General features: G+C 46.4%; 1 protein-coding gene across 1 annotated transcript; it reads left to right on the top strand.

Moving 5' to 3' along the window:
• The first annotated feature begins 16,596 nt into the window (after window positions 1-16,596).
• LOC133913459 (patatin-like protein 3) lies at window positions 16,597-18,402 on the top strand. The gene is made up of 3 exons (XM_062356626.1): window positions 16,597-17,665; window positions 17,765-17,827; window positions 17,965-18,402. The coding sequence occupies exons 1-3, from the start codon at window positions 16,685-16,687 to the stop codon at window positions 18,262-18,264; spliced, it is 1,344 nt and encodes a 447-aa protein (XP_062212610.1). The 5' UTR covers window positions 16,597-16,684; the 3' UTR covers window positions 18,265-18,402.
• The last annotated feature ends 7,579 nt before the right edge of the window (window positions 18,403-25,981 follow it).

The raw sequence follows: 25,981 nt of genomic DNA, 5'->3' as shown, positions 1-25,981 counted from the left end.
GAGCTTGTTTTAGGAACCAAATCTTCTTTAAGCTTTGCGTTCAAATCGTATCAGTACCGTTTGGTGTCAAGTGTGATTGTAGCTAATAATGTAATCATACAAGCATGAGTACACACATAGGTGTGATTTATTGATTCTTCTTGGAAACATAAGAGTATGGTTGGGAATATTGGAATTGATTTAGAGTTGTGGTATTTATATCCACCAGCTTTTAATAGGGACTATTTAGGGAGAGAATACCTAGAAACCCAAGAACGATATCTATTTGAGAACGAAACCAACATCTTAAAATGACTTTAAAAAAGAATGAATGTAGTATATGAATAAAGGACATCGACCTTGTATGAACTAGGAACCCGCTTATATAAGACCTGTTTAAAACTCACTCGATTTTAAGATATCTCCAGCATGCTTTCACAGAAAAAAAAAAAGATATCACCAGCATGGACCGGCTTCATGTGTCCCTCCTTTTCTGTGGCTGCTCCCCGTGTTTTTGCTTGTCGCCACCACCACCAGATGCTTCTCGGCACCCCCTAAGATTCAACAACACTTTGCCTCCTAATCCATGTAATTTCTCGCACTATATTTCATGTGAAAGTCATTCTTAATGCCCATGCTCTTTTTTTGTTGGTCTCCCGGTTCATGATGATCAGGAAGATAGGGGACATCGCTGCTTAATCAAAACTCACTCACTCGCACTTTTGGACGCATTCCGCGCTAACATGCGCGTGTGAAAGCCGCGTCCTCGATCATCGCCGGAATGCCGGCCCTGCTGCGTCGTGATCATCGCCGCGTCGCCACTTCATTAACAAGTGGATCGAGTACGTGCGCACTCGTTTCTAGCTCGCTCCTCTTTCACATTATCCTGATTAAAGCGACGAGAGAAAATAATGAAAGGTCGAGTGATTGAGTCTCTTGTGGAGCCTCCACTTAGAGATATGCTAATCACGTATTACATACTTACAGTAAAACTACTTTTCATACTTTGACTAGCAATATGTTTTCAAATATTTAAATCTGAAACCACATGAATTAATTTTTTTTAGAAAAGTCTTTTCGTAATATTATTATCTTATTAGGTTTTATACTTATATTGCGACAGAAATTTAGTAGTTTTGAAGACAGCGCGATGACACCTTCTGTTCTGTGACCGGAGGTAGCACTAGTATCAATTGACACGAGGGAAAATAGATCCTTGCTCTGAAATGACGACACATATCTGATGGAAAGAATGATTGATGTATTTATTCCACCATGTCATACTATTCGAAGGGTCCAGAGTCTAAAAAGTTTGGAGTACTTCACATGATTTTCTTCAGGAGTGAACGAGGCGAGAAGCCAGATAGAGAGGCGGAGCTCTAGAAGATATGAGAGCAACTCGACTGAATCTGTATTGCTCACAGGTATCTATATAAGTACAACATGTGTAAATGTGGGCTAACTAAAGCTAACAAAACTCCTAGTCTTGTGGATCAGGCCGTGAGAATGGGAGGTTGTGGCTGTTGTGATCATGGACAGAGTCATGGGACTGCAGTCGTTGCTTTGAATTGATGCATAGACTGGTCCTGAACTCGTTGAACAATGAAGATGGAAGCTCTTTTGTCATCACGTCCGCGAACTATGAGCTTGTAGGAACGTGGAGAACACGGACCTCTCTGATGGCAACTTTTTCTCGAACAAAGTGAATGATAGTTCAATGTGTTTTGTACGCCGGTGATGAACAGGATTGGTGGCCATATAACACGCTGACACATTGTCACAGTACACCACCGTTGTCTTGGACACGCCACAACGGAGTTCGCCGAGAAGCTGTCAAAGTCATGAACACTCTGTGATGGCATTCGCAATTATGCAGTACTCTGCTTCCGCGATGGATCGCGACATTGTAGGTTGTCTCCTTGAGGACTAGGAAACTAGCGAGTCGCCTAGAAAGACACAGTAGCCAACATGGACCGGCGCGTGTCTGGGCACCCGACCTAGTCCGCGTCGGAGTACGCCATGATTGATGTTATCGGTGAAGCTCGAAGATGAAGTCCCAAAAGCGTCGTTCCGCGAATGTAGCGTAGGATGCGCTTGACCATGGCCATATGACAATCTCTTGGATCGTGCAAATGCAAGCACCCTTACTGCACGGTGTAGGAGATGTCAGGTCTTGTCATGGTGAGATATTGGAGCGCACCGGCGAGGCTACGGTGGTTGGTGACGTTAGGAAGCTTGGTGTAGTGCTCAGAGGAGACCTTAGGCTTGGTGTCAACGGGCGTGGATATGGGTTTACAGTTTGCCATTCTCGCATGTTCTAGCAAGTCTTCGGTGTACTGTGTTTGGGAGAGGAAGAAGCCAGATGTTGATCACTTGATGTCAATTCCAAGGAAGAACCGGAGGGCCCGGCCCAGACCCAATATGCCAACAGAAGAAAAGTATGGTGAAAAAGAACTAGCGGGCCCCATGTACTTGATTGCAAACTCACCTTGTAGTCGATGGATCAATGCTCGGAAGAGGTCGCAGCTTGATGCAGTTAACACGATGTCGTCGACGTAAAGCAAGAGATAGGCCATCTCATTGCCCTGGCGTAATATGAACAGTGACAAATCGGAGCGTGCGGAGACAAAACCAAGGCCGATGATGAACTTGGAGAAGTGGAGATACCAGGCGCGTGGGGCCTATTTGAGTCCATACAAGGATTTGGACAACAGACAAACCATATCCTTAGTGGAATCATCGACAAATCCCCGTCGGCTGCTGACTGTAAACCCGTTCTGCAAGATCGCCATGTAAAAATGCTTTGACACATCGAGCTGGTGCGCCAGCCATCATCTTGAAGCAATCAGTGAGAGCACACAATGAATCATCTTCGACTTGACCACTGGGGAAAAAGTTTCGCTAAAGTCGACTCCTGACTGTTATGAAAATCCGTGAACAACCCACTAGGCCTTGTAGAGGTTGAGTATTCCGTTCGGCTTAAGTTTGTGCTTGAAAACCCACTTGCCGGAGACAACATGGACACAGCGCGGCCGTGGTACCAAGGGCCAAGTGTTGTTGGCGCGCAGTGCATCGAACTCCACTTGCATAGCCTATCACCAATTGGGGTCTCAAAGCGCGACTCGGACGGAGGTAGGAATGGGCTAGATGGCACCACCAAAATGACACGAGCATACTGCGGGTTGGGCTTGAAAATGTTCGCACGTCCGCGAGTGACCATGGAGTGAATCGATGTCGACATAGGCTGGACATGCATTGGGATGGCTAGCGACGTCGTTGGTGCACTCGAGGAAGACAACGCGTTGGGTGGGCTCGATGGAGATGAACCAGACAGTGTGCTTGGTGATGAGGCCGAAGACGTTTGCGTCAGAGGGGATGACGTGATTGTGCGCCAATGGCGGCGAAGGGTGACACCGTGGGTGGTGACCTCATTGATGAAGAGGAGCGCGACGAACGCGAGGCACCGTGTGGTGAGGCAGCCGCTCAAGGTAGTGCAACGGGTCTGGCCGCGTGTGGAGCAATTGTGTCATCCGGTGCCACGTGTTGGGCGTCGGAGGTTCCGGTGCCACTAAAGCGTCAGACGCCGGAGGTTTCGGTGAGGGAATGGGTGTTGATGTCCGTCATCGCGCGTGAGCTCCTGTCATCCTGAGGTCACAGCATGTCTTGAAAGGGGTTAGATAACGACGCATGATCATTGTCATAGAGAGACGATGGTGGCGGTTCAGATGTGTCGTCCTTCTTGCCGCGGACAAAGGGGAAGTAGAGCTCATCAAAGACGATGTGTCGGTAAGTGATGATACATCTTGTGGATGGGTTGTAGCACCTGTGTCCTTTGTGATTCGGTTGGTACCCGAGGAAGACGTATGGCACTGAGCGTGGAGCTAACTTATGTGGTGTCGTTGCATAGATGTTAAGGTACGACAGGCACCCGAACACCCGTAGGTGGTCGTATGTAGGCGCAGCACCGAGAAGAAGCTCGTGTGGAGTGACCGACTGAGTGGCAGTGCAGGCCGTCGGTTGATGAGGTATGTCGTGGTGACAAGTGCTTCAGCCCAGAACGTCGGTGACATGGAGGCATGGAACAACAGAGAGTGCACACTGTTGTTTAATGTGCAGAGGATGCATTCGGCTTTTCCATTTTGCGCTGAGGTATAAGGGCAAGAGAACCGAAGAGCAATGCCATGTGAAGTGAAAAAAGGAGCGCAATGTGTGATTATCAAACTCTTTTCCGTTGTCGGTTTGAAACGTAAAAACGGGGCGCTGGAATTGAGTTCAAACATAAGCAAAGAATGACAGAAGTGTTGCAAGGACCTTAGATTTGCATTTTAAAGGGAAAGTCCACACGAAGTGAGAATAGTCATCGAGAATAACCAAATAACACTTAAATCCTGAGTTGCTTACAACCAGTGATGTCCAAATGTCAAAACGCAACAGTTGGAAAGGAAAATAGCTAACTTAATGGGGAAGAAAAAGGCAGTCTAACATTCTTTCTTAGCTGACAGGCATTGCAGAGATGTGGTGTGGATTTATTGCATGAAAAAAATGAAAGATGCTAATGTGGTTGCTAGAGAGTCACGCCCTGGAATCCCCAGCCTTTGATGCCACAAATCAACAGAGTTGGTGGTGACATGAAGGCAGTGTGAAGAAGGAATCGGCAGGGGGGTAAAGCTCGTTGTTGCTATCACATCGGAGAATCATTGCCTAGGTTCGCAGATCCTTGATCAAGAAGCCAAAAGGATCAAATTCGATTGAAACAAAATTATCTCGAGTAAGGGCACAAACTGAAATGAGATTCTTGATGATAGAAGGTCACATCAAGACATTGTGAGGTTGTAGGGAGGAAGAAGAGGTTGGGATGAAGGCATTCCATGTGTGAGTGATTGGTAGTGTAGTACCATTCCCAACAACTATTTTGGAGGAGAAAGGATACGGTTGGAGGGAGTGGAGATTACCAGGCGCTGCGGTCATGTGGGAGGATGCTCCAGTATCGAATAACTAATCGAAAGTGCTGCTGGAGCCGCCTGTGGCTACAGAGTTGAGCACGGTGAACAAGGATGTTTGATCCTAGCAGTTTGGTGCTCCTGGAGTGCCTGGGGAGGTGAAGTAGGCGCCGGGGTTGCATATCGAGTCCGAAGCTGCGCTTGTGCCATCGGGGCTTATCTGAACGGGGCCCAATGGGCCAAGCTTGGACCATGCCAGTCCACAGGTTAAAGCCTATGGTCCAAGCACCGGTTGGAGCATAGGGGAAGCAAGGAGTGGTGCCACCAGCTGTGGTATTACTGCCACTACCGGAGGAAGAGCCATTGCTCCCCTTTCTCTTCTTCTTCTTAGAGCGCAGGCGGGTGCCTGTAGAGGTAGAGCCACCGTCTAAGGCGGCGGCTGAGGAGGGCATTAAGCACCCGACGTACATCATCTGGGCTGCCTGCATCTTGATCGATTGCTCCAGCTGGAGCTCCTTGAGGAGGAGGTGGGAGCGGGTCTCCAAGAAGCTGGGGAGAGGAGTCTTGCTAGTGATGACGGTGATGTAGTGGCGAAACTTCGGGTTAAGGCCGCCGAGGAGGTTGATGACCTGGTTCTCTTCGCGAACCAGCTGCCCGACATCGCGAAGGCTGCCAGCGAGAGTGGGAAGGCGACTGCAATACTGAGTGATGGTCATCTCACCTCGATAGAGGTTGCGAAATTCCGCCTCCATGTAGACGGCGCGCGTGAGACGATTTTCACGGAAGACACCCTCGATGGCACGCCAGACGTTGTAGGCCTTGTCCTTCGGATTCATGACGATGTCGAGCATCTCACGAGAGATGGTGGTGTACAACTAGTTGTAGATGGCCTCATCATTCATAACTCACTCAGAGTCGGCGGGAGCGTCGACAGGCTTGGTGATGATGTGGTCGCGCATGCCGAACTTGCTGAAGATGGTGTCGAAGAAGCGCCGCAGCTAAGTGTAGTTTGATCCGGCCATGTCAAAAATGATGGGCACATGGTTGTGAATGTTCACCATATGGATTTGAGAAGCGGAAGAAGTGGTGGGTGGGCGATTGGCATGGCGGAGGAGATCGCCGATGGGTTCGCAGGAGGTGCTAGCAGAGGACTCGATGGAGCTAGCATCCATTGCAGTGGAAGGGCGGGGGGGAGGATCAGTTTGCAAACAGGGTGGTGAAGTCCCCCTGGTTGGCGCCTAATACCATGAGCGAGGAGAGAAGCGAGATAGAGAGACAAAGCTCGAGAAGATATGAGAGCCAACTTGACTGAATCTGTATTGTTCACAGGTATTTATACAAGTACAACACGTGTAAACGTGGGCTAATGAAAGCTAATAAAATTCCTAGTCTTGTGGATCAGACTGTGAGAATAGGAGGCCGTGGTTGTTGTGATCGTGGACAGTCATGGGATCGTTATCGCCAACAAGGAGTATGGAGAACCCTAGTCTAGTCACACCACGTTTCCCAAACTATCAAACAAAATATTGCAGTTCTGGCAGTCTATAGATCAATTATCACATCTCTCTCTCTCTCTCTCTCTCTCTCTCTCTCTCTCTCTCTCTCTCTCTCTCTCTTGAGTTGCAACGAGTTGTCATGAGACTCATGCTCAATCATAACGGAGACATGGAAAAATTAATCCGAAACTTTCTCAAAAGTTTCTTGTACACATTACCCCCAAATAACTTTGAGTTGTATAACTTTGTTATCCCCTAGTAGTGGTGTCACCTTCAATCATATATATTGCAACAAGAAGTGGTGTTGCAATAATATTTTGTTGGGCTTAATATGGCTCAAAAAGCTTTTTCTAGAGACTGAGTTTCCGTAAGGCAAAACAAGTTGTCTACTGTTACAAGCTTTACTAGAATACAAAGGAACTAAAAGCATCTTTTCTTTTGTCTATAGAACAAAGCAAAAACCTTGCCGACCATGAAATATATGTATCCCTTAATCTGCTCCAGGCTAGTCATCAAATTACATGATGAACGGCCGTCCTGTGCACCAACCTAGCTTCAGAGGATTCGTAATTCCCTTGTGCATGATTGCACCACAATAACAAAACCCCACCCGAAAAATCCTTGTCCTAGTCATGGAGATTGTAGTGGGCATCATGGAACCTACTGTTTTTGGCCCACTGCAACTTCAATTCGTCAAGACCAATTAGAATTATCTATGTATACACGTCAAGCTACTCAACTTATCCAATACTAAATGTATTATATATACACACATGATAAGTCTAATATACGCGTACGCGTAGAGCACATTCAAGCTGCGCATAAGCTAGTGCGTATGCACCTGTTCTCCTTTTTCACTTTCAACATGCACCAAACAAAGAAGCCAGTCAACCAACTTGTGCCATGTCACGTATCATTCCACACACGAGACAAGCTTGTATGCATTAAATATTTTGTTGATTCTAATCGTTAAAATAAAATATCTTTAGAACCACATATCCAATTTTTATCCATTTAAAATATATTGTTAGAAAATGTTCTTAATAAAATGAGATCTATGAAAGCTATATTATGATGAATTTTATGATCGTAACGGACTTACGTCCATGTAAGTCATCCAGTTACACTTTGTGCTATACTGCAGTTACAATTTGGGTTGTAGTCGTAATTCAGGAACAACCGAGTTACAATATGTTGAACAATATAGTTATAATATGGTAGACACTCTAGTTACGACAACATAATTATAACATGGTAGACACTCTAGTTACGACCATGTATTGTTGAGTGAGTACTAATTACAATATGGTAGATACTCTAGTTATAATATAGTAACATTCTAGTTACAACATGATAAGCAATCTAGTTACGATATGTATTGTCGAGCATGGATTAGTTATAACATGCTAGATACTTTAGTTACAACATGCTAAATAATATAGTTACAACATTATTGATTGCAATATAGTCGCAATTAGTTACAATTAGTCAGCTTGGACAAGTAAGCTGCAATATCGCTATGCATTTAGTTATAATCACTCTATATCTATAGTTACAACAGTTAGTTACAATCACTCTATGCTTATAGTTGTAACATCTCTATATATAACTTCTCTATGCTTATTGTTGCAACAGGTAGTTACAACTTGTTGCAATCAATGTTCACAAGGTGGGAAAACGCTCGATCATCTAGTGATCTTGCGGGGTAGGTGGATGGGAGCGCGCTTGGTCGTTGAGGCTAGCACGTATGTTAGAGCCTGGTTTACTGGTCGGTCGGACACATGTGCGGCCTATGCGTATTATGCAGGTACGCTGCACGTACCTACAAAATATTATATATATATATATATATATATATATATATATATATATATATATATATATATATATATATATATATATATATATATATATATATATATATATACTGTATGTATATTCTGCAGGTATGCTCACTGTAGTTTTCATCTCTGCGCACACCTCACAAGTTGTAACTCACAGTGTTTCAGATTATAACTCACACTGGACTGTGTTGTAACTAGAGATGTGCGCAGTGCGAATAACAAGTTGTAACTCATAGTGTTAGCTTATCGTGTTGCAATTATGTATTTCTGGACGTGAAGTTATAAATGATCTACCTAACAAGTTGTAACTCACAGTGTTTCAAGTTGTAACTGGAGGGTGTACGCAGTGCGAATAACAAGTTGTACCTCACAGTGTTAGCTTTTCGTATTGCAATTTTGTATTTCTGAACGTGAAGTTGTAACTGATCTACCTAACAAGTTGTAACTCACAGTATTTCGGATTGTAACTAGGGAATATGCACCGTGCGAATAGCAACTGCGCATAGGCGCAGAATAGTTCACTGTTTTAATTTTCGAAGTGACTCGCACAGATCTCGTGGGATTTCATTTCCAAAGCAAGATGATGGTCATTTTTCTTGAAAGGAAAATCGAAGTGACTAGCACAAATCCCGTGGAATTTACTCCAAGTGTTTGTTGTTCTTTCTTGTCAAAAAAAAAAAGAGACAAAGAGGCATTTGGAAAAGGTTACATGAAATGGATTTATTAACAATTCGTATAGGCTAGCTCATAGCCATATTCCTGACGTTGACATGCATGCAAGTATATTGGAACAAGCAAAGCAGCGGCCGGTCAAAGCCTCAGAGGCACCCGTGCTAGCTCTAGCAGGTAGCAGCTATCGAAACTTTGGTTGTGAGTGCATGAGTGCCATGCACCAACCGTTTGTTATGATGGGAGGAGGGTAGCTGCCTAGCTGGGAAGGATGCCTCTAAAATTCTTAATCATCGAACACAACAAAAGGAAAATTACTCTATCACGCAAGAAACTCAATAGGACTTGTATTTTTCTTTTGAGGTAATAGGACTTGTATTAAGGAGGAAGGCTAAATCTCTAGGTAGCTTGATGACTACAATCTTGAGGGATCCGGATCAGGTGCAGTAGCTAACAATCCAACCATCCAAGCACCAAACAATGGCTAGGATCATTCAGTTTCTCTTATGTAATTAACAAAAGGAAAAGCTATATTATTCAGTTTTAGGAATAATAAGCCAAATTTCTGAGTCAAATTCACTTTCTGTTTTGGAGGGCACCTGATGTACATACAAAAGCTATATCATTCAGGTAGTTTGCTTAAACTGTAACAGAAAAGAACATTTACTAATTAAGTCACTACTCCTAATCTGATGTACATAAGCTTTTATCATCCAGAATCTGACTTCCTAATTGTTTGATAAACCATATTTTGAAGCCTTCCATACTGCAAACAAGATCATTTGCAGTCCCTTTGGCGCTTAGTTCTCAAATAATTCCTGTGATCAGGAATGGTGTATCCAAGGTTAGCTGATCCACCGGTATATCTACCAAGGAACTCATAGGCAACTTTAGGTCCAATAACCGAATCATCAGCCACATCAATATCGATAGCTTGACGCTTAGAAATATTCCTCTGTGATGCCATCACACGACTTGTTTGTACAGTTTGAAGAATATGATTGTGTTCAACAATAAGTCATGTGCCACGTAAGTCCCATTCTTCTTGTCCAATGTAATGCCCATGTGGACTTAACAACATATTCTCTACTGTTTAAGTTGCAGTATCTACTACAACTACACATGATCTAGATCCAATATAGAGATAGTCATGGTAGATAGAGACGTGGTTACTCTGACATAACTGCACGGTGATGTCGTCGCCGACACATGAGGCCCATTGAGTAGATAGATAACTTGTGTGGTGTTGTCAACTTGTCATGTACAATCATTTGGATTTGATGCTCTAATGTACCATATCATTTCGAGTTTCTATGTGTGTGTTGATTTCTTTTAGATCTCTAAAAAAAATTTCTTTTAGAGAAAAAATAATATAATTAACATTTTTAGAGGAAGAAAATTAATTAATCTACTAAGGACCTGAAGGGCCGAGTTTTTTTATTTTTATATTTTTTTGATTAAAAATTTAAATAAATAGATTCCTCGTGAAAAAAATTGCAAAACTAGACTCATGCAGCCCACTGAGAGGGTTGCAGCTCTCTGAGAGGGCGATTAGGCATCCTTACCGCCCTCTGAGAGGGCGGGTGGCCTAACGGCCCCCTCAGAGGGCGGCAAGGCTGCTAACCGCCCTCTGAGGGGGCGGGTAGGGCCTGCCGCCTAGTGGGAGGGCGGTTAACAGCCTTGCCGCCCTCCCAAGGGGCGGTTATAGCATATTATTTTGTAAAAGTTGCAAAATTTAGTGTATTTGGTCAAAATTTGAAATAGGGATTTTGCAAAATTTGGAATTAAAAAGGTTGAAGAGTAGTGAAAATGGTATACTGAGAAAGCGAGAATTTGGAGTAGATTACGTAATATTCGGAGGATAAAAAATCAATATTTGTGAACAAATTGTATATGTGAAGCACTCACAGCATATTACGCAGGTATGAGGTTACGAACGGCGACAAACATAAGATTAAACATATGGTGGAAAATATTACATGAGACTGTAACCACGACGACACGACAAGAAAAAAGGTGGAATGTACGGTTCGCACAAAGACCTACTTATTAGTGTGCCGCTCCTAATCATAACATGCCTTAGAGAGTGAAAATATATCGGATTACATTAGATATTCTCTACTAAGTGCATCTAGGATATTTTCCCTTTCGGAGGGCATCGGGACCTGCCGCCTTAGCACAGCAGGCTCTCTCCCGCTTCCTTGCCCTCTCAGCCTCCCGAGCCTGAGCCACGGTATTGTCGTGCGTCTTCTTCCTGCTGCTTCAGACGAAATTCCTCTTGCTGTTGCTCGTACTCCTTACATGCGTAAGCTTCCCTTCTCCACCTCATGGTCATGTCGACCCACTGCTTCTGTTCCTCATTTTGCTCATTGTCAAGCCATTGAATAAAATCACAGAGCGGTGGAGGGGACTGAACAAATAGAACAAGATGAGAGGTTAATAAAATATGGTGTGAAATTGGGAAAGATGTGGATGATATTTGTTGTTATACCGGTGGATACTTGTCGATGGATGAATACCGCGAGCAGGGATCCTGAGGGACCCCCTTTGAGATTTGGCCGGGGGGCTAGTCCTGGAACTACCTCGTACGTGGGGTTAATGCGAGTGGGACTTAGGCGGGATGGATCATCGTCGGCTAGTAGAAATGAATGCACCAAGAATTAGACAGGTTTAGACCGCACGGAGGCATAATACCCTACTGCTGTATGTCCAGTATGTTATCAATGTTCCTTCCTTTCCTCCCTTCTATCTTCTTCTTTCTTCTTCTTTCTTCGGATGTCTCCTTCCTCAAAGTGCTCCCCCCTTTATCTACCGGAGGGAGGCCCTTCAGGGAGTGCTCAGAACGAGGGCACACGTTCCCGTAAACAATAAATGGAAAGTGATCATTATTGATCTACAGTTGATGTTACAGAGGATTGAAAATACATCCCTCGGACGGTTCCATCGGTCTCCGCGATCCAGATTTAGCAGGCGCAGGGGCGCCCACCGGCCAGCTTCTGAGTGCTCTCTCATGCCCGTTTGGTCAGAGTAGGTCTGACGCGGTCTGATGTAACAAGACGATAAGCCTCGAGCCCATCAAAGATATCTTCAAGCCGTCTTTCTTCATGGGCCCCGCGAGGGGACATGCGATGGGACCCATCGTATTAATTGTGCCCACGTCTTCCTGCCAGGCAGCGGCAGGGACTGGCGTATTCAGTACGACAGGTATGGGGGAGAGTGGTTGGATGTGACTGTCCATGCTCCCCATTAAATACGGCATCGGACCTCCCACCGACCGACACCTCGTCGTGGAGTCCCTGCGGGGTCCACCGGCATGGGGCTTGGTCCCGAGCACCCACTCCCGGACCTTGCTTCCCTCGGGTCCTCGGAGCTCTCTGGGTGCTCGGGGACCAACTGTTCTTGGCCCCGAGCACCCACTCCCGGACCTTGCTTCCCTCGGGTTCTCGGGGCTCTCTGGGTGCTCGGGGACCACCTGTTCTTGACCCCGAGCGCCCACTCTCGGACCATGCTTCCCTCGGGTCCTCAGGGAGGTGGTCCCCGAGGGAAGGCGCCATGCGGCACCGCGCTGTCCTGGCCTCGAGACTCGGGAACCCCTGGATCCCATATCACCGACAATACTCACATGTTCCATATTGAGGCTTGTCATATTGGTAGTTGGCACACATGAAGAAGCGCAGCCTATAGGTGTATGAGATGTCCTGCGACTCGCGAAGTCTGCAACGGTCACCACAGAAGCACATCGGTGGTTCGATCTCTTGAGGGATGAAAATCCCCCAATGTTTCTTTGGTGGGTTTGGTGGAGCTGAGGAAGATATTGCACTTGAGATATCTGAGAAATGAGTGGTGCATCAATGTATGAAGGTTGGGCTATTTATGGTGGGGGAAGGCAGAGCATTGGATTCCCTCTTAAAGAAAGGAGTGAGTGGAAGGGCTTAGAGGGTGGCAGGAGTATTGGATTCCATCTTGAAGAATGGAAAAGTTGTGGCATTGATGCTGGACAGAGATTTCATGTGTATTGGTACATGTGTTATCATTTATTTTGTGGTAAAAGTTATCCCGTGTTGTCACTTCTTGTCTAAAGGCTGCACAAGGAGATATGTGTTGTTATTTCATGGTTAAAGTTGAGCGGTCATATCGTTTCTACAGATTACGCCAGGAAAGAGGTGATGTCGTTTAATGGTTGAAGTTCAGTAGTATGGTCACTTCGTGATTAAAGTTAGACTCCCGACAGAGTTATCGAGCAGTCACTTCGTGTATAAGTAGCTTGTAAGATATACTTTTCTAGGTCTATCTTGAACGGTTCATACATGGGTGAGGACGATAGAAAGTAGCGTGTGGTCATGTTGGATTAAGAAATGCAACTAGCGTGCCATCACATTGGAATAAGAAATGCAGTTACGACATGGTAAGTGGACCATAAAGATTACACGCGTCCAAATACGTAAGAGTACATTGCGAATCGAATATGCATATGTAAGTTTAAAAAACAAGTGTGCAATCCTAATGTTGTCTCCGCCGCTGCCGTCGGCCGTTCCCCCATCATGGTCTCGCTGCCGCTATCGTTGGTTGACCCTCACGTGGCCCCTGGAGTAGGTGAGGGGGTCAGTGGACCGACCTGCCTGGTAGGCCTAGTAGGGAGCACCAGTGTCGAGGCCTCGTCCTGCCTGGACTGTGTCCGAAGTGGAGCACTGGGTACCTGGGACCGCTGGAGGATGTCGTAGTCTGGTGTGCCCCCGAAGGAGTCCCAAACAAGGTCGTACGCGGGGTTTGAGCCATTCTCATCCTCCTGACTAGGATACGAAGACTGCGAAGGATCCACTGACGTCCATGTGTACTGGCTGGAGGGGCCTACGAACAAGTAATTGTATTACATATGGAAAATATGGAAATGAAAGTAGTTGTACATGTCTAAACCCTATGTCATACAGTGCTACTGTACTTATTAACAACAATAAAAGTATACAAGAACTTACCGGAAAATGATCTTCAAATCCACGGATCAAATGCAGCAGGGCTTCGCCGCGCTCTCTTCCTCTCCTCTCATCTCTTCTCCTCTCCTCCCTCTTCAGAGCTTTCTCTTTTTTCGGATTAAAATGAGGATTTACCCTCAATTTTTTTGCCTTTTTATAGAGAAAGGGGAGGGGGAAGGCGAGCGGGCAGCCTCCTTACCGCCCCTGAGAGGGCGGCAAGGGGTCCTAACCGCCCTCTCAAGGGGCGGTAAGGGCACGACGCGGACGGGCAGGTTCTAGCCGCTCTCTAAGGGGGCGGTTAGGCTACCCGCCCTCTCAGGGGGCAGTAAGGAGGCCTAACTGTGAGACGGCAGCCCTCTCAGGAGTTGCAGACACTTAGTTTTGCAATTTTTTCTACGAGAAATCTATTTATTTAATTTTTTAATAAAAAAATATAAAAATAAAAAAACTTCCGAAGGGCCCATGCTATGTAATATAGACATAGTCCTTGTGGCTTGTGGCCCAGTAAAAATAAGAAGGCTATTCATGGCCCAATATAGTAGGTAAATGTAAATTCTGTCCAGATGACCCTAACAGCTGAATTTCTTCCTCTCAGATCTTCCTCTTGTCAGGGTTAAGGCTATCTCCAATAGATACTTTAAAAATTAATCCCTTATAACACTATTATAGCATCCACTAACACTATTATAATATCTCCTTTTTTCTTTATCTCCAGCAGGTACCTTATTTCCTACCTTTTATTACTCTCTTCCTCCCTTCGGGGTCCACATGCATACCCTGTGAACAATATTGCGGCCTCCCCTATCTGTCCGCAAACTTGCGGTCGGCTGCTTTCGTCCGCAATACTATACAGGCACTGTAGCACTTGATTCCATTTCTGCTGGAGCAATTTTGCGGGAGCCTGGATCTCGTATTTGGCACTATGGCAGTCGATTCCGTCTCTGCTGGAGATGGCCTAACAAATGCGATGAAAACCACTCGAAATACGTGGTTTTTGACCAACTTGATTCAGTTCATATTTAGAAACAGAGCAGTTTTTAATCAAATTCAAATTCAAATTTCAAAAATTTGACAAAATTCGATTGGATTTTGACTGATTTTTTCGATTTTCCAAGGATGCGCTGAGTCCGGTTTCGCATTTGTTAACCCTGCATCTTGTAGCTCTACCCTGGACGTGTAAAAGATTGCAGCCCGAGTGAGAATTGATGCAGTGATTTACCTTTCCCACCAGTAGCTCACGCATGGCGCACCGTGCATGCATGCCCAACATCATAATAACTCCACTGCGTACACAAATAAATACTGCATATATATATATATATATATATATATATATATAGATAGATAGATAAACAACAACAACAACAAAAATAAACAAATCACTCCCAGACCCGGATGAGAGAATCTACTAGAGAGAACTGTCTCGTCGAGCAAGGATCAAGACCCCTGATCCCTTCACTGTTCGCAGACAGCAGAGGCCAGGCAATGGCGACCACAGGCCACACATAGGATGCCACCGGACAGCGCGGCGTGGGCGCATATTGTCACATTGACACGACGCCGCCGAGCTCGGGCTTGCACTAGCGAGCGAGTGGTACCACCGCAGATCGGCCGGGCGAGAGGGCGAGAGGCACGCGGGTATAGTACGGGGGCTGGTCTGCTACGCGCCGTGCGTGGCAGCGCGGCGCGCGCCGGTCGACGCGGCCGGATCCGACGACGTACGTGCCGAGCAGGCGCTGTCCCCGCCCGCGGCCGGCACGCACCAGGCCCGTACGCGCGCAGCGCGGGCGGGCGTCCCCCACCTCGACCGACCACGCGATCGCATCTCTCCTGGCCCCGATTTCTCCGTGCACGCGACTGCCCCCCGCGGCCGGCACTGCACTCTTTCCACCCCCGCGGGGCTCACCTGGCAGCGGCTTAATCGTGCGTTGCAGGAGTTGAAGCCGGCAAGCTAGATCGATCGGTGGGCAGCAAGCCAGCAACCGCACGCCCGGTCAGCAGTCGATCAGCACGCGCGCACGGCGACGAGGCGAAAGGCGATCGTGGAGCAGACCTGGGAACGGACGAATCTGCTGCTACATCCGAACCCCCATCTGGCCATTTTCACCTGTGCACGGGTTGTTCTGGTAAGGCTGTGCGCACCAGAGTTCCGTACTTCCGTTCAACCAGAGCACCATGGAATGGGCGATCATCCGATGGAGCGCAATTAACCGTCCATGCTCCCGGGAGTCCGTGCATGCGCAACATATGTAGCAACTCCTCTTGTCTTGCAGCAGCACCGGCACACGAACCGCACTCCTATACGTTCGCATCCGAATCACTACTACTACACTGTTCACCCCAGGGGAAGGCCATCGATTAATACGCCTGCATTGTCATTACAGACAAGACATTACACCACCGTAACTAAGAAACAGTAATTAGAAAAGTTACAGCAGTAACACGAGCTACAAGAACACGACCACGCCTAGCGCAGTTGGGCAGAGCACGTTGTTGCGCCCACGTTCGAGCCCCGTTCGACGCTGGTTCTCAGCGATTTCACATCACCGATTTCACAGTCGGGTCTTCATTTCCCTAAAAAATGTTAATTACCGTGGCCTCGCGCCATGGTGCGCTGAGTCAACGCCACTAAACCACGCCCGCGCGCCTCGTTCCCGGTCGCCTCTATATATAAAACCTTCCTCCCCGTGCTGGCAACTGCTGAGTGCTCTCCACACACGCCCGCGGCCGCGCAACGCAAAACCGCGATCGTCTTGGCGGCGAGTGCAGGTGCGCGAGGTGCGGAGATGGAGGCGGCGCGGGTGGACCCGGCCGCGGGGCTGGACGTGGACAAGCTCACCTACGAAATCTTCTCCATCCTCGAGAGCAAGTTCCTGTTCGGCTACGACGACCCCAAGCTCTTCTCCGCCGGAGGGTCGCCGCAGCTGGGGGCCACGGTGGCTTCGGGGAAAGCGACGCCGGTAAGGACGGCGGTGACGGCCGCGGGGAAGGGGAAGGTTTGTATACTGTCGATTGATGGCGGCGGGCGGGCCGCCGACGGGCTGCTGGCCGGCACGGCCCTGGTGAGGCTGGAGGCGTCGCTGCGGAGGCGTACCGGGGACCAGGAGGCGCGGCTGGCGGACTTCTTCGACGTGGCTGCCGGGTCCGGCGCCGGCGGCGTGCTCGCGGCCATGCTGGTCGCGCGCGGCCCGGACGGGCGGCCGTTGTTCTCTGCGGAGGACGCGCTCGCGTTCCTGCTCCGCAGCCTCCGGCGCGGGTGGTCCGGCGGCGGCTGCGGGGGCGGGCCTGGCAGCCTGCGCGCGCTGTTCCGCCGTCCCAGCGCCGCGTTCCGCAAGCTGTTCGGCGACCTCACGCTGCGGGACACGGTGCGGACGGTGCTCGTCCCGTGCTACGACCTCGCCACGGCGGGCCCGTTCCTGTTCTCGCGCGCCGACGCCGTCGAGACCCCGGCATACGACTTCCGCCTCCGCGACGTGTGCGCCGCCACGTGCGCCGGGTCGGACGGCTCGACCGCCGCGGTGGAGGTCCGCTCCTCCGACGGCTCCACCCGCATCGCGGCCGTCGGTGGCGGCGTCGCGCTCGGCAACCCCACGGCGGCTGCCATCACTCACGTGCTCAACAACAAGCGCGAGTTCCCCCTCGCCGCGGGCGTCGAGGACCTGGTCGTCGTCTCCATCGGCAGCGGCGAGGGCGAGCAGCGGCCCGCCGGGGGCGGCGCCTCCACGTCCGAGATCGTCAAGATCGCCGCTGAGGGCGTCGCCGACATGGTACGAAACACACATGAATCACGGCAGCCTTAGTACGTGGTCCATTCTTGCATCTTGTTCTTTGCGCCCGCGCTAAAGATCTCTCACATCTGACGCTAGGTGGATCAGGCCGTGGCCATGGCGTTCGGACATAGTAGGACAAACAACTACATCCGCATACAGGTCAGTGTTACCATGGCCAGTTCAGTGGCACTGTCCTCTGCTTTTACAGTCCTAAGTAATCACTAGTTCGAGAGATGAGACGTTCGCGAGGCTTGCACGCGACGCACGATTAACCTTTTCTGCTGATGGTTGCACAGGCGACGGGGACACCGCGAGCGAGCCGGGGCGCGGCGAAGGGCGGGTGCGTGGCGGAGGAGATGCTATCGCAGAAGAACGTGGAGTCGGTGCTGTTCCGCGGGAAGAAGGTGGCGGAGGAGACCAACGCCGAGAAGCTGGAGAGGTTCGCGCACGAGCTCGTCAAGGAGCGCGACCGCCGCAGGACCAGCCCGATTGCCCCCGCCGTCGTCAAACAGCAGCCCGCAACGGCCGCGTCCAGCGTCCGGCCGGCGGCGTCGTACTCGAACCGTGTCAGCCACTTGCTCACCAGCATCATGTAGACCACCAGCACGGGCCCAGTGTCATGCGTCGGATGTATTAGTCTCCTAGTTTATCCGTTCTGTTTCTGTGCCCTGCTGATTTTTGTAAATGCGGTTTGACCCCACAAAAAAAAAGGTGTGCGCTGCGCGTGATCTGCAGGATCTGTATCCTCAGCTGTATCATCAGAATGCTTGCACAGCTTGTCAGTTTGAGCATAGCCGTGATTGAACAAACCCGGAAGGCAAAACAATACGTAGTAGATCACAAAGTAATAACTGCTCTAATGTGGAGCTGTCTTTAGCTTGAAGGCAAGTAAGTAATGCAAGGATAGTCTGCCCTTGTTTAGACAGGCAGAGGTAGCTGCTGAAAATTAAGCATGGTAGTTCTCGTCAAGCATATAACAACGTTCATGGAACTCCAATTGGTTGGAATCAGATAGATTTAGCAGTCTCGCCAAGCAGTCACGTTGATCTCAAATGTTCACACAGAAACCAGGAATATGCGGTACTCCATGGAACCTTTCCGCTGCCTGCAGCATCTGATTCAGACCTGTTCGTTATGAATGTGCCTGCCGTTTTGGAACTCGGAGCCAGTAATGTTTCCACGGTTTCGGCTTTCAGATGCACTGTCCTGCTGCTTTTGCTCGGAGTTCACACCTGTTCGTAGTCCCAAGTTCTTGAGGACATGCAGAAATTCAACAACAGCAACATTGGTTTTACGCACACATTGTATGTAATGTTGGAGGTGAGGAGAACAAACAAGGCCTGTATTGAGTTTAGAACTCGAGATGAACTATTACGCGTGAAGCAAAAAAATTCCATGATCACATATATAGGAGTAACAAGTTACCACTGTTATTAAAGGTACTAAACGTGATGGCAGCAATTCAGCACCAAACACAGACAAGGGGAGACAGGGTCTGAGGCAGGCAGGCTGGGTTCAGCTCTGCAGCTCAATTCATTCTTTAACAAGAATCCTAAGGCGCGCCCGTTGACGGGGAGGCAGGCGATGGCTCTCTGGTCCAACGGAATAAGTGGCGCCCTTCATGCGACGTGATTCCGGCTACGGCGCTATGTGGAGGCGTCACGTCGACAAGCGCTGAGCTGGTATCGGTTATGGCTTGGGATGTCAGGGTTCAGTGTTTTCCCGTCTAGAGTTTGAGCTGGAATGTTGTAGGGATGACCGGTTGTTGCGAGCTGTTGATGATCGAAATTGGTATATTATAAAGAATTTTGGTTTTAGAAGTTTTCTGGTTGATTGTTAAACAATACTTCGGTCAGTGAATAGTCCCTTCGACTATGATGAACATTGCTTCGAGCACTGTGAACACTAACTTCGACGAGATGAATAGTACCTCCGATGAGATAGACAATACTTCTAACTAGGTGAACAGTAATTACGACCGGTGACAGAACTTCATGACCCCGAACAATGACTACGATTAGTGGTTATGATCAATGAGACAATCAGTGACTACAGTTTGTTTTAGTAGATGGTCTCCGGGTAGGTGGAAGAGCTGATCGGATTCAAGTATATAGATACGTTAATATGTAGTCGAATCCAAGAAGATTGAGTTGCAATAAAAGATACTTGGTAGATATATGAGAGTTTACGTGATCGGTTAGAAAAGATATGTTAGTTATAGAAAGTTTGGAGATTAAAAGATATAGTTGAATCATACATGCACGTCTTTTTGGTTTGAATTAGGAATGTTGATCTCTTACGACTAAGACTCGCCACATTTTATATATGAGAGGGTCATGACTAATTGAAAAAATAAACCAATCGATCAAAACATAATCTATCTTTTGTTTTTATCTATTTTACCTAACTTTTGTAGTCATGTTCTCTCTTCCAATCTACATTGCTATATATTCTTAATCTCGATAACCAAGGATAAGCTGCTGGTCATCCACGCTCCGACGGGATTCCTTTCGAGCGTAGGTGACGATGAAAGTCTGATAACATATCGCCACGAGTGAGATATTCTAAGTGTTATTCATCGAATTATGTACATAAGATGTTCAGTCTTTAGCATAACATATTTTTACGTCAACATTGCCCTAGCACTAAAGTACAAAATTTTCTTGTGGCAACTCATACCACCACACAGCCACTAACGCTACTTGCACTCTATCCACACGTCCAGAAGAGACCCCCACCAAACACACGACCAAGTGACAGTTGAACTCAACCGGGAGAGTGCGTATTGTTTTAACTTTTTATTATTGATGTACTACATGCCAATGCATCTTTTCCAGAAACAAAAAGGATTTTTTTAATAAACAAACTTACAGTTTTCGTTTTATTTTTTATTTTTTTGGGTTGTCCTTTTTGCGTGTTGTGTGGGGCACTAGGGCCTGCAGTGATCCTAATTATCCTACTAATGTAAATGTGGGCCATGTTAGGATTAGCTTGAGTCAGTGCATGGGCTACTGTGTATTTTACTGGATAACAGAGATTGTGAACCACATCCCCATTTTGGGATGAAGTACTCTAGAAGCAATGCTAAAAAATCACCATGTAAACCACACCAAACCATGCTATAGCTAGGTAAATAGGCAAGCATAATGTGGTTACAACTGACAAGCTAGTAGTGCTGGCGTGAAGGTAGCATGCAGTAACCACTAACCACCACCACTTCTCAGTAGACAATAGACAGCGCCTGAGCCAGGAGATAATAGAAAAATTAGCGCATCACTTTGGTTTCCCCAAAGTTAATTATACTCCTCGCGTGCTAGAGAAACCAGACAAAAGATTACGGGTCAGAAACCAGGAATCATGCACCAGATGGCATGCATGAGTTCAGCATCACCACTCACAATCACAATGCAGAGTTTGGGCACTGCTAGCTTGCCCATGCTATAGCCTTGTGTCTGTCCTCACGGCTGCCTTGGATTCCATGCCTACATGCACAGGTGCATAGCCCACACGTGTATCTTTACTGTGTAAATCTGCCATGACTTGTATATGCAAGTAGCTCAAGAATCTCTGCAGCCAGGGATGGAGCCAGGCAGCAACTTGCAGCTTGAAGCGCTCGATCCAATCTCATTCTCCTTCACAGAAAAGATACTCTAATCACCTTTGCAAAGCAACATCATGGAAAGAGGTGCGGTAACCAATTGTGACTAGAAAAGCCTCATTGTTTGGTTCTTCCCAGAGTGAGTTGGTTAAGCAGTTACCCAGTTGGCCCTCTCTGCTATTGTTTACGGTGCATGGCAAAAATTGTTTAGGGACCTAGGATCGTTCATCACATGTTGACTACAGTAGGCTTAGGTTTTTTTAAAAAACCTTTGCAGCTTTATCATAGACAAGTTGGTAGGTTTGGGTTTTCTTCTTTAGGGATTGATATGCGTATAGACAAATTAGACCTGCAGTGTTTGTCTAGGAATCCTATTCTGCATCGCTCTAACATTGCTATAAAACTCATGAACACGTCCAGAAGTTTGCTTCTGGCTCTTTTGTTGTTCTCCACTTTGTATTGACCTGCTATATATTTTTTAATCCGCGATTGTTCTTATAGTCTTTCAAGTAACGTATTATGTTCCTTGCAAAAAAATGTTGTATAATATGAAAACCTCGACCAACCTGGAAGGAATCATATGATATTATAAATAAAAAGAAATAGACACACAAATTTGTAACTTTGGATGGTCTAGGCATATACATATATACCCTCAACCAACTGAGCTAGGCTATATTAGGCATAAAAATAGCTGTCAATATTTATTAATACCAATGGGTATATTTTTCTATTATGATATGGTTAGTTGAACTACATTTTTCTTGACTATGAAATACTGATTTCGATACATACCATCCTAACCGGCAAAAATAAATTGACAAATACCCAAAAAAAACATAAACAAGACGATGAAATGTTTCGGTAATGCGTTCCAAAATAAATATACGTGCTATGGAATTAATTTGCTGTGTCAATTGAATAGAAAACGACTGCTTACTTGACACGAATCATTAGGTGGCCATAAGTACCAGGACCATGCATCTGCTGTGACAGTTTTCCAGCGCTGTGTAACCGACTTCCATTCAGTTGAGGCACTGGATGGAAGCTTTCAGAACAAGTGCTGCTCACCTGCATGAAACCATCACCGACAGCTCAGAGCGCACGAGCAAGGCGTGCTGAACCGCTGTTGACCGTGCTGAAATCTAACCTGCAACAATTTAGGTTGATTTGATCAAAGGAGTAATATTGCGTCATGCGCTACAGTTCTAACGGCAAGTAACATTTCTTCAACTTCAATTGTACAATATCTATATTACAACGTTTACAGTAAATGAGATACTAGTCGAGGTTATGAAGAACAGTTTTATGCAACTAACTGCTTCCTTTGCATTTGTAAGCATATCTAGTAGATACGTAAAAAAGGGGATACAGTCACATGTTCCTAGTTTCCTGCAGTAACTTCTGAGATAAATATGCGTATCTGAACTTAATGATTTTCGTTGATCCATAAGTAGGGTCCTTACCGACAGCATACTTGTTCAACTGAAAGAACTTTAGGTGGTATTAGGAACTACGCAGACCAAGGCATTTCAACTGGGCAAATAGGCCTATAAAAAATATGGAGATGCGATAGGTTTAAAGGTGTCCAAATGGGCTGGATCAAATGGGTCAGCACGAGACACGGCCCAGTCGCGATGGCTAATGGGCTGGATCGGTACGACACAACAGTTTGGGTTGTGTCTGGGCTGGAGTCATGGCCCGACGGATCGACACGACACGACCCGTTTAACTATTTCTATTTTTGTAATATCTTATATAATTTATTTAGATTTAATACCATATAGAATATATGGTGCAATAGTAGTGTATTTGACTCAGAGGTGGCTAAATGGGCGGTCCCAAAGGCCCGAGAGTGATGAGACTACTTACTGAAAGAGTCTTTCGTTCGGGCTGGCAGGAGGGGCCGACCCGGTCTTAAGTGGGCGGTGCTTGGACTAGAGTCGTGGTACATGAACCGGCATGGCATAATTCGTTTAGCTAACGAGCCTAAACAGGTTGTGTCTTAATGAGCCCGTGTCGTACCAGACCGGGCCGTCCATTTGATCACCTTTGAATAGGTTAGGTTCTCCATTTACCTTTTTTAAGATGCTCATGCAGATTTGCGCTGGAAATTTCCTGCAGTCTATGTACCTTAAATCCTTCAAGAAGAAGAAAATGGAAAGGTGCAAAGTAGGCATGCAAAATGCAGTGTGCTAGGCTACACACAGCTCCCATCATTTTTTGGGGAACAAACCGTATAAAGCTGTCTTTTACACTCAAAATCGTACTCCTCGAAGATGAGCAAGAATTATTCAATACAGAAGCGCTTTGAAAACCATCATAATATGATATGTCATCCCCTTCAAAAGAATAAATTTTAAGAAACAGCACATCCAAACTGAATTAATAAAACTTATATGCCTTCATTAATAAAATGTATCTCTTACAGTGAAACATACATATAGAAGAATACATCAGCACAATACAAAACTGAATTGAACACTGGTGAGTTGTACAAATTACATTAAGAACAAAAATAATTATGAAGTCTGGTCCTGGAACTCTTTCTCCCTGAAACGTGCAGTTACTCGCATTTACTCTATTAGGTTACTCGGCAGCATCTGATACCATGACTATAGTAGAAGAAATTATAATTTCATAAATAAGCTCCAAGGAGTACCTACATCTGGCAGTTTAAAGATAAGGTGATCCGCTGGTACAGGGACCTGTGGGAGCAGAAAATGATAACTTTTTCCTGATGCTGACAAACAATTGTAGCAGGATTATTATACCCAGTGATGTGGCTTCTCAATGTGCTACGTGCTAACAAATATGGTACCCAGTGATGTGGCTTCTCAATTCTGCATTTCCTCAAGCATAGATTGTCTTCTTCTTCTTCTTCTTTTTTTCGCTAAAACTAGATTCCGAATTCTTTCACAAAGCAGACAACGATATAAAGGCAGGAAAAAAATTTCAAAATGCCTCAGACAAATATGTTGGTGTATAAAGTTGATAGTGTTGAATATTATGCCATAAAATGAGCATATACCTTATTCCACATATACAAATACTATACCAAATATTCGAGCTATTTATACACATGAATAAGCAACTGAGAGAATTAAAACTAACAGTAGCAAACATGTCTAACAGGTGTATCATCAATAGCCGAATACCAAAATAAAACATACGAGTAAGATCTCCAGTATGTAATGATAGCATAAATATGAAAGATGATTTATTGCTCTCAGATTTGTGTAACAATTGGCCCTAAGACTTAGATGTCTTGCTCCCTAATTGTTCTTTTCTTTTTATCAGAGATTGGGCTATTAATGAGATCTCAACTAGCACAAAAAACTTGGACTGCTAAATAGTTTATGTTCTGGACAGTGACTGAAAAGGAATTCTTTAACATAATTCATCTAGCCATAACAGAACCAACTAAGCTATACAAAATATGAGATCAACTGAAGTATGTTATGGCTAAAATATTTCATAATAGAGTTGCACAGAGCACCTTCAAAGGAACTGACAATGCTACGAGTGGAATCAGCAACACATGCGCATTAGGCTGCAGCCAACATACAACCACATGTGCACACAAGCCTGCATCTGCTATTCTTTTCAAAGCAATAACAAAATTATGTCCAAAAGTTGTGCCGAACCTAAAACAGGAACAACAGCTCCCTGTCCAGATCACAAGTCTATAGCTATTGTACTTATCTAATAGCCCAATCTAAAAATACAGAATCATCACAAAGCATAGCCGTCCAGAGGGAGTGGGAGAAAACTCACAACGGAAATTTGACCGAAATTAAAATGAAGAATGGCTAGGCACGGCTAGCAAGCCGCTGACCCAGAAAACCTATCACCCTCCGTTGCCGGCGGTGAGAGGAGATCAGAGATATAAAGCCCTCCACCGTACTGCCACCGCAATACGGCCGAGCCTCGACGTTGCAGCTTCCGGCCACCAACAACCCTTTCTCTCGAGTAGAACACCAGAGACAGCACGAGAGAGACCTCGAGCTCTAGTTCCTGATGCACCACAGAGAGAAATCACAGGGGAGAGGGAATTAGCCAAAGCTCATGCCTTCACACACACAGAGGGAGAGGGGAAGAAATAGGGGCCTTATCCTCATCGCAGAGAACCGACGCAAGCTTCCCAGCGAGATTCCCGCGGCCATCCAACGAACCGACGACTTCCAGTGCTGCTGCAGCCAGCCAAGCAGCCCGAAGAATCGGCCAGAGGCTGTTGCCGCCGCCAGCACCCGAAGCATCGAATGCCACAGCCAGGGGAAAAATCTCCCCTTTCCCAACCCTAGAAGCCAATTTATATGGTGCCTATCTTGGGCCTGGGCCGAAACAGATCAGAGGTCCAGTCCTGGCAGCCCATAAATCGGTCCAAAGCATAGAACATTAAAATTTCCATAAATTCCAACAGATAGATTACATATATCCTTCACTTCTTGTCAAGTTAACATGCTCTGCAAGCATCTCCCAAGACCTATTCTGCTATATCACTTCCATGAGAAGCATGTTCCGTAAGCCCCTATGTTCCAGTTCCATATTCCAAGAGATTTTCATCCTCCAAGCTGCTCAAGTAGTGCTTGGCGAGTGGTGACACTCCATGATATGCCACTGGGGAGTAAGTGAGATTGTTGTATGGCTTCTCTTTTATGACGCCTTTTTATGCACTTCATGTACACATATAGGTCTCAGTAGCAACCTAAGCG

This window comes from Phragmites australis, chromosome 3 (assembly GCF_958298935.1).
Source record: "Phragmites australis chromosome 3, lpPhrAust1.1, whole genome shotgun sequence".
NCBI classification, from domain to species: domain Eukaryota; kingdom Viridiplantae; phylum Streptophyta; class Magnoliopsida; order Poales; family Poaceae; genus Phragmites; species Phragmites australis.
This window is presented reverse-complemented; position numbering and strand designations above follow the sequence as displayed.